This window comes from Sceloporus undulatus, chromosome 2 (genome assembly GCF_019175285.1).
Source record: "Sceloporus undulatus isolate JIND9_A2432 ecotype Alabama chromosome 2, SceUnd_v1.1, whole genome shotgun sequence".
Taxonomy (NCBI): Eukaryota; Metazoa; Chordata; class Lepidosauria; order Squamata; family Phrynosomatidae; genus Sceloporus; species Sceloporus undulatus.
The window spans coordinates 8,077,578-8,090,304 of NC_056523.1; the positions used below are offsets into that span (position 1 = coordinate 8,077,578).

Sequence of the window (12,727 nt, forward strand, 5' to 3'; positions counted from 1 at the left end):
TACAAATGTGAGATGTGTGAAAAATGTTTTGCTCAAAAGGCAGACCTCGTGAAGCACCAACGAGTCCACACAGGAGAGAAGCCATACAAATGCCAGGAATGTGGGAAATGTTTCGCTCAGAATTCAAGCCTTCACAGCCACCAGAGAATCCACACAGGAGAAAAACCATATAAATGTGGGGAGTGTGGCAAATGTTTTGGCAACAGTTCGCATCTTGTGAACCACCAGAGAGTCCACACAGGTGAAAAATCCTAGAAATGTCAGGAGTGCGGAAAATGTTTTGCTTAGAAGGAAGACCTGTTGATCCACCAGTGAATTTGTACAGGAAAAAAATGTAACAATGCCAGGAGTGTGCAAAATGTTTTGTTTCCAAGTCAGAATTTGCAAAACACCAGAGGATCCACACATAATAGAATCCATTTAAATGCCAGGAATGGCAAATAGCTATTGCTGTCAAGTTCTTCCTAATGGTTTGGTGGATTCTCCTTTCTTCTAATTTGAATCTATTAGTTCATGTCCTCTTCCTTATAACAGAAAGAAACAAGATCACTCCATCTTCTGCATGACAGTCCTTCAGATGTTTAAAGATGGTTATGATATCACTTCTCGGTTTTGTCTTCTCTAATCTAAACATACCCAGTTCCTTTAATTGTTCCTCATAGAGCTTGCTCCCCAAACCTTTTACCATCTTGGTCTCCTTCTAGACACATTCCAGCTTGTCAGTATCTTTCTTAAACTGCAGTGTGCAAAAATGAACACAGTACATTCCAGATAAGCCCTGACTAAAGCAGAACAAAGTGATACTGCTACTTCCCCTCATCTAAGGATAATGCTTCTCATGATATAACATAAAAATGCAAACCATAGCTTATTTTATTGTTTACTGCTATCCTATATTGCCGACTCATGATAACCTTGTGGTCTACTAAGACACCTAGATCATTTTCACATGTACATCTCTTAAGCCAGAGGGGCCTTGAAAGAGGAAGAGGAAGAGTGTACTTACTGACATCACCTGCAGAATACAACTGATCAGCTTATTTCCACTCTCCATAAACTGCTGGAAAACAGTTCTTACAATCAAATACTTCTTAATGTTTTGCTGGAATCTCTTTTCTTGTCATTTGAAATTGCGGGTTCTGGTCCCATTCACTCAAGTAACAGAAGTCAAACGCTCTCCCTCTTCCACATCAGTCCTTCAGATGTTCAATTAAAATTGTCATGTTAGCTCTCCATCTTTTCCAGAAAAAGCATAGGTAAGATATATAATTCCTTCAACTGTTTCTCATGGAGCTTAGTTTCCAAACCCTTTACTGTCTTGGCTGGCCTTCTCTGGATACATTCCAGCTGGCCATTGTCCATCACGGTGATGCCCCAAACTAGACACAGTGTTCCAGGTAAGGCCTTACCAAACTGGGACAGAGTGCTCTTCTTCCTCCTGGTCTGGTTCCTATACCTCTGACTAGATTTGCACTGGCAGTTTTGCTGCTACTATCATACTGCCGATTCTTTTTGAATTTGTGTCTACTAAGACAGTGGTTCTCTAACTGTGGGGCAGGACCTCTAGGGTGGCATGGGAGTTGCTCAAGGGGGTACAAGTTCCTTCTGAAACCTGTTTGTGCTGGAGGAGAAGAGAAATGCAAGGAAGGTGCTTGGAGCCTCTGCCCGAGGGAAGAGGAAGAGAGCCATTTCCTTATGTTAAAATATGAATATACACAGGTGTATGAACAAAAATAAACGCTCTAAACAAACAAAATATTTTATTCATATCCTCCATCAAGCCAGGGGGAGGCAACATCCAGATGTAGATGTAAAGGGGGTCACAAGGGTAAAAAGTTTGAGAACCACTGTATATCCATTTCACACTTAAATCCATTTCCCACTAACTTATCCTACAGCTGGAGGCTTAATGAAAAATATCCCTTTTGCTTCTTAGCCCAGCCACTAAATGGCACAGGGGATGGATTGGCAGGGGAAACAAGAGTTCTGTACTTAGACGGAGAAGGAATGTCTAATTGAGCTTTATGCTCCACCAGAGCTATCTTGGCTTTTGTCTATAGGTTTTCATCACCTCTCCTCTGAAGCCAGATACTCCGCTGAGAATGTTTGTGTATCTGACTTTTGCTACCCAAGTGTAATGTAATTAATTCTTGTTGAAGTTCATGTTGTTAATGCTGGCCTAGTAATCTGCTAAGGACATTATGTATCATGACAATCCCTATTCTGTCCCTGTCACCCACCTTCAAAAACACACACTAGAACCCAGCAGAGGGAACTGGAATCCCAATACGTCACAGCAACCTCCCATCCTGCACCCTGGGCCTCACCTGCTACTGAACAGAGAAGACAAGAAGACAAGGCTGCGACAGGTTTACACACACTGCAGTTTCATCCAGCCAGGACTCTGCTATGCAAGCCAGGCCAATATTCCTATCCTGGATCAAGCCTTGGATCAAGGGTAGTCCCCCCCCCCCCCCCTTTACCAACCTGGTACTGAGGAACAGGGTTTTCAGCAAAAGGCCCCATTGCCAACACTATCATGCTATTTCAAGTGTGCCTCACCATTTTCTACTATGAAGTTTATGTGACCGTTATAAGGTCAAGTAGGTAGAGTTCTTGCCCATCTCTTTTCTCAGAGGCACCGCTAAGGTGGAGACCATGATGACTCCCCCCCCCCCAAAAAAAAAGTAGACTTCAGAAGAAGATCTGTTGTGTTTCCTGCAAATGGTAATATAACTTCCCATCCAAGGATGGCTGGTTCCCAAACGTTTTGGGATATGTGGAAATGTAAGAAATTTTGAAGAGGTATTTATTTAGGGTTGATTGGGGATTAAATTTAAAAACATCAGCTAGAGAAGGCAATGAAGGAAAGAATTTTAACCAGCCTTTTCATATAAAGGTCGAAATACACTCTTAGATAATTCTCCTTTTGAATTAAACAATGCCTGGCTATTTTGGGTTCAGACCATTCTTAATAAAAAAAATATGACCCTACTATTTTGATAATTTTAATTTGTTCTAATATTCAAACTTGATAACATCCTACTTATTGATGGCTGGAGATGAGTGTGTGCGGTCACATGAACATCTTCTAAATCAAATCATGATGCAGACTCCAATGAGATTTGCAACATGGTGAATGCTCACCTAATTTTATAAAATCTATGGAAAAAGAATAAGAAAAAAAACCCAATATGAAGTCAAAGGCTTTCATGGCTGGCATCTATAGTTTTTTGAGTGTTTTTCGGGCTCTGTGGCCATGTTCTAGTAGAGTTTATTCCTGACGTTTTGCCTGCATCTGTGGCTGGCATCTTCAGAGAATGCCACAGATGCTGGCGAAATGTCAGGAATGAACTCTTCTACAACATGGCCACAGAGCCCGAAAAATCCATACACCCCCCCTAAAAACCCAATAAATTGGCCATATTAAGGCCATATTAAAACCAAGTTAAGACTTGGTCAAAGTTATTTTGTGCCATGCCCAAATGTGACTAGCTTACAAGTTCCTTTCCATGCATTCACACTTGGCCTTGCTCTTATTGCGGCCCAAATCCAGATCTGGAAGTGGAGGGTTTGGGACCACCTTGTCCTGCACTGCATCATGAAGCAACTGCCTGCTTTAGGTCAGGAATAAGTGTGCAAAATGCAGAGTTGTAGTTGTCCAGAGCTATTTTTGCAGTCCTATTCCACAGCAGTGTCCCATAGACTGTCTGGTTTCTGGCAAATATCTGTGACTTCCATCTCCATGAAGGTTGCAGAATTGCCTATTAATCTTTAAATAGGTCATAATTCCCTAACTTTAAATCTTGTTTTCCACATTGAGAAGTTTACTTCTGGACATTTCTATTTTCTTATTTTTGTTTTGTGGCCTTGTAGCTCACAGAGGGTAAAATTATTAGAAGATATTAAGAAAGAGTGGGAGCTGTTAGTAGAGTGTATGGAAAAGAAATAGAGAACTCTGATTACTTTAGGATTCTAAGTAATAAATGTCTTATGAAGTAGAGGTTTACAGATTTAGTTTAAGAGCTTCAAAAATATATGAGAACGTTAAGGTGCTAAATAAGTAATGTTTTATGTAGGGTTTCATAGCATTATTTTAAGTTTTTCAACGAAATAATACTGTAACAAATATTAATTTTTAAGATTATTGTTAAGGTATGTTGACAATATTTGATTGAGGGAAGGGAGTAAAAATACTTGAAGTTAGAGAACCAGACATCATTCCTGTGTCTTTGTCTGTTAAAATTTTCCTTGTTTTTAGTAGTTAATTTTGTAATTTAGTCTGTTATCCCTAGATGCTTGTTTTAGCTGTAGAAATTTAGTATATTTGTTTGTGTTTTTGTTTTTATTAATAAAAACTTTTTAAAGGACTGTCCCTAGCAGATTGGCACAGTTGGATGGTGTGTACTCTCCCACGATAAGCAAAGAAATGCATGACTCTTTTTGTGCTCATGCCTCGGCCTCAGCCTCAGCCTCAGAAGTTGAAAACAATGTAGCCATTGATTAAAAAGTGGTTTTTAAAAAGTATTTATATTGATTATAAATACTGTAAATAATAATAATAAGTGGCCATGCAGCATTTTTCTCTCTTTCAACCACACATGCACCATAGAGGCATTTCCAAGTTTTCAGAATAAGGGACTGGAAATTAGTGACCTTAAAGATCAACCATCTGGAAACAGCTATTTGCAAGTCTGTGTCCAGCCTAAATCCCGCATACAATGATTGATTTGTGCCATAGTGGTTTGAATGTTGGGTTGTGACTCTGGAGACCAGGGTTCGATTCCCAGCTTGGTCACAAACCTACTGGATGACCTTGGGCAAGTCGCATGCTCTCAGCCTCGGGAAGGCAATGGCAAACCTCTGAACAAATCTTGCCAAGAAAAACCCATGATAGGGTCGCCCTAACTAAGTCAGTAATGATTGAAGGCAACACGGCATTCAAGAACAAGACCTACATTATCCAAAATCTCTTGGAATAAGAACTGTGACCTGGCTTGCATTACAGAGTCCTGGCTGGAGGCCGAGAGTAATGCAGTGTGGCACAGGCTCTCCCAGCGGGTAACTGTTAGGAAAACAGGGGGGGGGGAGTTGTTGCCATAGTCCATAAAAACACACTTACCTTAACCAGGAACCCCATCCAGAAAATGGACTTCATTGAGTGTATTTACCTGACCCTGAAGGCTAAGGACAGTCTGGGGATTTTGTTGGTCTATCGTCCACCCCGTGGGCTAACAGACTCCCTAGCTGAGCTGACACAGCTGGTCTCGGAACTGGTGTTGGAGTCTCCCAGACTTCTTGTTCTGGGGGACCTCAACATCCCTTTCGAGGCTGGCTCAAAAGATCTGACAGGTGCAGCTCGGGAGTTCATGACTTCCATGATGGCCATGGGCCTGTCCCAGTTAGTCTCGGGCCCAACACATTGCGCAGGTAAAATGCTGGATGTTGTCTTTAGTATGGATTGGGATTGTCCGTGGGCAGAGGTATGTAGTACCTCTGCTCTATCATGGACGGACCATTTCCTGGTTGAGGTCCGACTTAAGGCAACTACCCCAATCCCCCCCGGGGGTGGAGGACCTATTAGGATGGTCCGCCCTCGAAGGCTGAGGGAACCCAAAAGGTTCCAAGAAGCCTTAGAGGGGTTTATGGTTGGATCTGACAGCGATTCTGTTGATGCCCTGACCAACATCTGGGATAATGACCTCTCCAGGGCTATACATAGTATCACTCCTAAGCATCCTTTCTGGCCCGCTTCGAATAAAAAACCCTGGTACACAGAAGATCTCCGGGAAATGAAGCGGCCGTGCAACGACTAGAGTGCAGTTGGCGGAGACATCATCGCTTATCCGACAAGACACTCCATGAGGCTCTTTTGAAGTCTTATGGAGTGGCAGTAGGTGCAACAAAGAACTCCTTCTATGCTGTGCATATTGCGTCTGCAGAGTCACGTCCAGCAGAGCTGTTCAGGGTGGTCAGGGAGCTGACTCAGCTTCCCCCCACTCTGAACCCTATTTTAGAACCAACTAAGGCCTGCTGTGACAATTTTAACAACTTCTTCACAGATAAAATCTCTCGGATAAGGGCTGATCTCGACGCTGGCATTTCATCAGAAATAACAAGAGAGGTGTCCAGAGCTTCCGTGGTCTCTGTTATACTGGATCACTTTGAGTTTGTACATACCGATGAAGTGGACAAGATTCTTGGAAGTGTTAGGAAGACGACATGCTCTCTCGATCCCTGTCCTTCTTGGCTGACCGCCCAGGGTGGGAATGCTGTAACATTGTTGTTACAATGTATAATCAATGCATCCTTCAGGGAGGGAAAATTTCCATCAAGTTTAAAGCTAGTGACAGTTAAACCGTTGCTAAAAAAACCCTCCCTAGACCCCCGGTAAGGAATAACTACAGACCGGTCTTATTGTTGCCATTTCTGGGTAAGGTGATCGAGAGAGCGGTCGCCTTCCAACTCCAAGCAGTCTTGGATGAAACCAATTATATGGACCCATTTCAAACTGGCTTCAGAGCAGGATATGGAGTTGAGACTGCCATGGTCGCCGTAGTCGATGATCTCCGTCTGGGCATCAACAGGGGAAGTGTGACCTGGTTGGTGCTTTTGGACATCTCAGTGGCTTTTGATACCGTAGACCATGGTATCCTTCTGGAATGCCTGAGGGAATTGGGTATCGGGGGCACTGCGCTCCAGTGGTTCCAATCCTATCTCTCGGGCAGATTCCAGATGGTGCAGTTGGGGGACACTTGCTCCTCTAAGAGGGAAGTCACAACTGGTGTCCCCCAGGTAGCTATTTTGTCCCCCACTTTGTTCAACATTTACATGAAACCGCTGGGAGAGATCATCCGGAGACACGGGGCGCGGTGTTATCAGTATGCCGATGACACCCAAATATGTTCTCTGTGTCTCCGACTGATGCAGTGACTAAGGATGGTGTCTCTCCTCTGAATGCCTGCCTGGAGTCGGTAATGGGCTGGATGAGGGGAAACAAACTCAATTTGAATCCAGAGAAAATGGAAGTACTGGTGATAGGTTCCCCAGGCCCAGGGAAGGAAGTTTATCCACCTGCCCTGAATGGGGTCACACTTCCCCTGAAGGACGAAGTTCGCAGTCTAGGAGTACTTCTGACTCGTCTCTGCAGTTGATATCTCAAGTAGATGCGATGGTCAGAAGTGCTTGCTATCAACTTCGGTTGATACGCCAACTGCAACCCTACCAGGGCCAAAGAGACCTTGAAACTGTGGTACATGCTCAGGTAACCTCTCATCTAGATTTCTGAAATGCGCTCTACATGGGGCTACCCTTGTACCAAGCCCGGAAGCTTCAGCTAGTACAAAATATGGCAGCCAGACTGGTCACTAGTACATCTAGGTTTGACCATATAACACCTATTTTAAAAGATCTTCACTGGCTGCCTATTCGCTTCCGAGCGCAATACAAGGTGTTGGTTATTACCTATAAAGCCCTACATGGCTTGGGCCCGAGTTACTTGAGGGACCGCATCTCCCCATATAATCCGCCCCGCACACTCAGAACAACCGGGAAAAATCTTATGGAAATTCCACCTTCCAAATATGTTTCTCCATCCCAGATGGCCTTTTCAGTGATGGTCCCACGAATCTGGAATAGCCTTCCCGAGGAGCTCCGTTTGACAACCCCCCTAGAAACATTTTTTAAAAGGCTTAAAACCTTCCTTTTTTGTCAAGCCTTCCCCCCTGATAAATGAAGCTGTATATGTTGATGCCATAGATTCCCTGCCTTACCTTGCTGTATGACTGCGTTTTAAATTTTGTATAATTGATTTTTATCTAGAGATGTTTTGTAACGGTTTTTTATGGTTGTAATGGTTTTCTACAGTTGTAAACCGCTTTGATCTGTGTGGAAAAGTGGTATACAAATAAAATTTATGATGATGATGATGATGATGATGATGATGATGATGATGATGATGATGATGATGGGAGGTGACACAAGATGGCCCTCCAAGAACAAAGTTCCCCGCATGGCAGAGGGAGGAAAGCAGGGCCACATTCAAAGGGGGCCCTTGAAAACACCAAACTCTTGAATATTCAAGAGAAAATGCCAAAAACCAAGTGAGGGCCTTGAAGGAGGGAAAGAGAGAAGCCAAGTGAAAATTGCTAGCAAGGGATCAAGTTGTGGAATGAACATCTGGGAGGAATCTGGTTTCATCAGAGGAATATTGCTGGATTTCAAAGGAGCAAAAAGGAGTTTAAAAGGGAAAGCCAGAACAGCTGATCATTAGGAAGCAGCTATTTATCTCCTTTGTCTTATTCTCCTTTAATTTCTGGAGTACCACATGGCCAGGACATGAATATTCCTCCACACCATCTGAACTGAGGACAACAATCACAACATCTTGACAAAATGAAGGCTTGTGACTAACATTGTTGTACTATTTTTTTTTCTGCTGTGTGATTTTTGACACCTTTGCCCTGATGAAGAAGCCAACAGAGCTTCCCAAGCTTGCAATATGTATTTTGTGCATTTTGGTTGTCCCCGTACAGGTATCAGTTTTTGTGGATTTTGGAGGTTATTAGAATCATAGAATCATGGAATCATAGAGTTGGAAGACACCGCAAGGCCATCCAGTCCAACCACCTGCCATGCAGGAAATCCAAATCAAAGCATCCCCGACAGATGGCCATCCAGCCTCTGCTTAAAGACCTCCAAGGAATGAGACTCCACTACACCCCGAGGGAGTTTGTTCCACTGTCAAACAGCCCTTATTGTCAGGAAGTTCCTCCTAATGTTGAGCTGGAATCTCTTTTCCTGTAGTTTGCATCCATCGTTCTGGGTCCTGTTTTCTGGAACAGCAGAAAACAAGCGAGCTCCCTCCTCAATATGACACCCCTTCAAGTATTTAAACAGGGTATTTTGCAAAAATAATTTTATTGCAACGAAAACAATAAAAAATATATATTAAAAGTTAATTAGATGTATATTTTAACAGTCCTTACACTCACAGCGTGCCATGCCCCATATGGCCCTCCGTTTTCGTGAGGGATCCGTCCCGGGCCCCTCCGCGCAAATGGAGGCTTGCACATATTCAAGCCTCATAGGCTTGAATGGGGTGCATCCCCATGCGTGCAGCCCAGGCGCATGCACCATTGGAGATAGCAGAGGTCACCCCTCCATGAGTAAATGAGGGCGCAGATCCCAGATCCACAAGTTAGGAGGGGCGACTGTAGTCTTAACCAGTGCCTTTCAAAGTTCATAAATTCTAGGCTTAAGTGGAAAACCCAGAACACCTATATTCAGTAACTAGAGATTCCAGAAAGAATACTGCTCTAGGCATTTGCAGGGTCCTCCAGTGCAATTCTATGGTCAGGTTCTAGCAGACATTGACCAAAGAGTTGCGGTGGAGGTTCCTAAAGATTCTTAGAAAGGTGTTCTTAGTTTTAAAAAGGGGTTTTTTTATTTGCGTTTTTTTCACTTTCACAAGGGTCTTGTGCTCCTAACTCCATCAAATGTGAAGGGTCCACTATATTGTTTGACATTACATCAACTCCCGTGGCACAGTGCTGTGGAATCCTGGGAGTTGTAATTTTGTGAGATATTTAGCCTTCCCTGTTGCAGTGCTGGAGAAGAGTGCTGAGGATCCTATGGACAGGCAAAAGGACAAACAAATGGGTACTAGAGCAGATCAAGCTGGAAACCTCCCTGGAAGGAAGCCAAGATAACAAAACTGAGGCTGTCATACTTCAGGCACATTATGAGAAGGGAGAATTCATTGGAAAAGATAATAATTTTTAATTTGTTTTATTTATATACTGCTATTCCAAAGATCATAGCGGTGAACAGCAAGTAAGCTAATGCTGAGAAAGGTGAAAGAAAGTAGGAAGAGAAGAAGGCCACACGCCAGATGGATGGACTCTATTAAGGACACAGGTTTTATGAGGTTGCAGGGATTAAGCAGAGCAGTGGAGGACTGAGGGTCTTGGAGATGCCTCATCCATACAATCACCATGAGTCGAGATCAGCTCGAGGGCAGTTAACAATAAAACAACAGTCAGAGAGCACTGGTGCCAAACTACAAATCCCAGGATTCTATACAACAATGGAGCCATGGCTGTTAAACTGGTGTCATTATTTCTGCAGTGCAGATGCAGCCTTGGAGATGTCTCATCCACAGGGTTGCCATGAGTCGGAATATGTTTAGTATGGAGTACATTTGGTATGTTTAACCTGGAGAAGAGACGATTAAGAGGTGATATGATAGGCCTATGTAAGTATTTGAAGGAATGTCACATTTGACACAATAGACCACGACATCCTCTTGTAATGCCTGAGAGAGTTAGGAATTGGAGGCACTGCTTTGCATTGGTTCCGTTCCTTCCTCTCAGGTCGATTCCAGAGGGTGATGCTCGGGGACAGTTGCTCTTCAAAAACAGAGCTTAATTGTGGCGTCCTTCAGGGCGCCATCCTCTCCCCGATGTTATTCAACATCTATATGATCCGTAGAAATCCGTAGACATGGAGCAGGGTGTTATCAGTATGCTGATGACACCCAAATATACTTCTCCATGTCTCAGTCATCAGCAATGATGACAGATGGCATTTCTCCCCTCAATCAATGTCTTGCAGCAGTAATGGACTGGATGAGGGAAAACAAGCTCAAGCTGAATCCAGACAAAATGGAAGTACTTACGGTAGGGGCCTCTAAACCAGGTTTCGGGCCACAACCTCCAATCCTAGAGGGGTTGGTGCTCCCTTCAAAGGACTGTGTTCACAGCTTAGGGGTGCTTCTTGACTCGTCACTTCAGATGAGAAATCAGGTGAATGCAACGGTCAAGAGTGCCTGTTATCAGCTCCGGCTGATACGTCAGCTGCGCCCTTTCCTGGAATGGGGCGACCTTGAAACGGTAGTAAATGCACTGGTAACCTCAAGACTCGATTTTTGCAATACACTCTACATGGGGCTCCCCTTGTGCCTAGTCCAGAAACTTCAACTCGTACAGAATATGGCAGCCAGATTGATTACAGGAACAACTAGGAGTGACCATATTACACCTATATTGAAATCACTCCACTGGCTGCCTATTCATTTCTGGGCACAGTACAAAGTGTTGGTCATTACCTTTAAAGCCCTCCATGGTTTGGGCCCAACCTACTTAAGGGATCACCTCCTTCCGTACAATCTGCCCCGTACCCTCAGATCCTCTGGGAGGAATTTGTTGCAGTCCACGAAGACCAGATTGACTGCGACCTCCCAGAGGACTTTTTCCGCAATCGCTCTCACTTTATGGAATGGCCTGCCGGACGAGATCCGTCAAATTGCCAACCTTGAGAGCTTCAAGAAAGCTATCAAGACGGATCTCTTCCGGCAGGCCTTCCCGGAATAGATCCTGGCCATGTAACGCTCTTCCTACAGACATATATAAGCAAAGACTCTGCCCACCGTTATTTTATTATTGTAGTATTGTTTTTAGATTTTGATCTATAATTTTAATGGATGGAATTGTTTAATCTTTTTTTAAGGGGGGGGGAATTGTATATATTGTATTTTTTAAAGGTTGTATGCCGCTTTGATTGTGGAAACAAAAAGCAGGATATAAATTAAAGTTTTATTTACAGTGGTACCCCGGGATACGAATTACCCAGGTTACGAATTTTTCGGGTTACGAAAAAATCCCATAGGGATTTATTGTTTCGGCTTACGAAGGTTTTTTCGGGTTACGAAAAAACCCCGGCGCTGTTTTCAATGGAGCCGCGGCAGAGCCGCGGCTTTTTTTCCATTAGCGCCTATGGCAATTCGGGTTACGAAGGTTTTTCGGGTTACGAAATTAGCCGCGGAACGAATTAATTTCGTAACCCGAGGTACCACTGTATTTATTTATTTATTTATTTATTGAGGAGGGAGAAAGCTTGTTTTCTGCTGCTCCAGAGACTAGGACCCAGAGCAATGGATGCAAGCTGCAGGAAAAGAGATTCCAGCTCAACATTAGGAGGAACTTCCTGACAGTAAGGGCTGTTTGACAGTGGAACAAACTCCCTCGAAGTGTAGTGGAGTCTCCTTCCTTAAGAGGTCTTTAAACAGAGACTGGATGGTGGCCATCTGTCAAAGGGGTGGCTTTGATTTTGAGTTCCTGCATGGCAGAATGGGGTTGGACTGGATGGCCCTTGGGGTCTCTTCCAACTCTATGAGTCTATGATTCTGTGACTCCAAGGCAGCTAACAAGAAGCCATGCATTTCTCTAAAAATTAATGCATGATCCACATCCAGAAATCAGAAGGATGTACACACATTTCTGTCTTTAGGGCCAGATCAGCCCCCAAAATAGAGATTTAAAAAAATATTTCAGGAGAGTGATCAAGCCTTAAAAAACCGAAAAGTTGTCCAACCCTCCTGCCATCCTCCAGCGGAGAGGGAGAAGAAGGACAGCCAGCTCCATCAGGCCCAGCCTAAAGGAAGAAGCAGAGGCCTGCCTGCAGTCTGTCTGCCTTGGTCCAGGCCTCAGAGGGAGAGAAGAACTGCTGGACCTGATCCCCTTCCCTACTGCTATTCCCTTCTTCTTTTGGGTCATGTCTTTTTAGACTGTAAGCCTAAGAGCAGGGAACCATTTAATTAACCATTTGTAAGCTGTTCTGGGTGCCTTTGTGGCTGAAGAGCTGGGTTTAAATAAATACAATAATAGATAAATAAAATAATAAATAAACAAATAGGAGGCTTTTAGTGGGCAGTCATGACAACTGGCTG

At 43.7% G+C, this 12,727-nt stretch overlaps 1 protein-coding gene across 1 annotated transcript in view; it reads left to right on the top strand.

Moving 5' to 3' along the window:
* The window catches only part of LOC121921855 (zinc finger protein 345-like), a 19,099-nt gene extending 15,848 nt beyond the window's left edge, over positions 1 to 3,251 (top strand). The window contains exon 7 of the mRNA XM_042450487.1: positions 1 to 3,251. Within this exon, the coding sequence (XP_042306421.1) occupies positions 1 to 255 (255 nt within the window). The 3' untranslated portion in view covers positions 256 to 3,251.
* Positions 3,252 to 12,727: the final 9,476 nt, after the last annotated feature.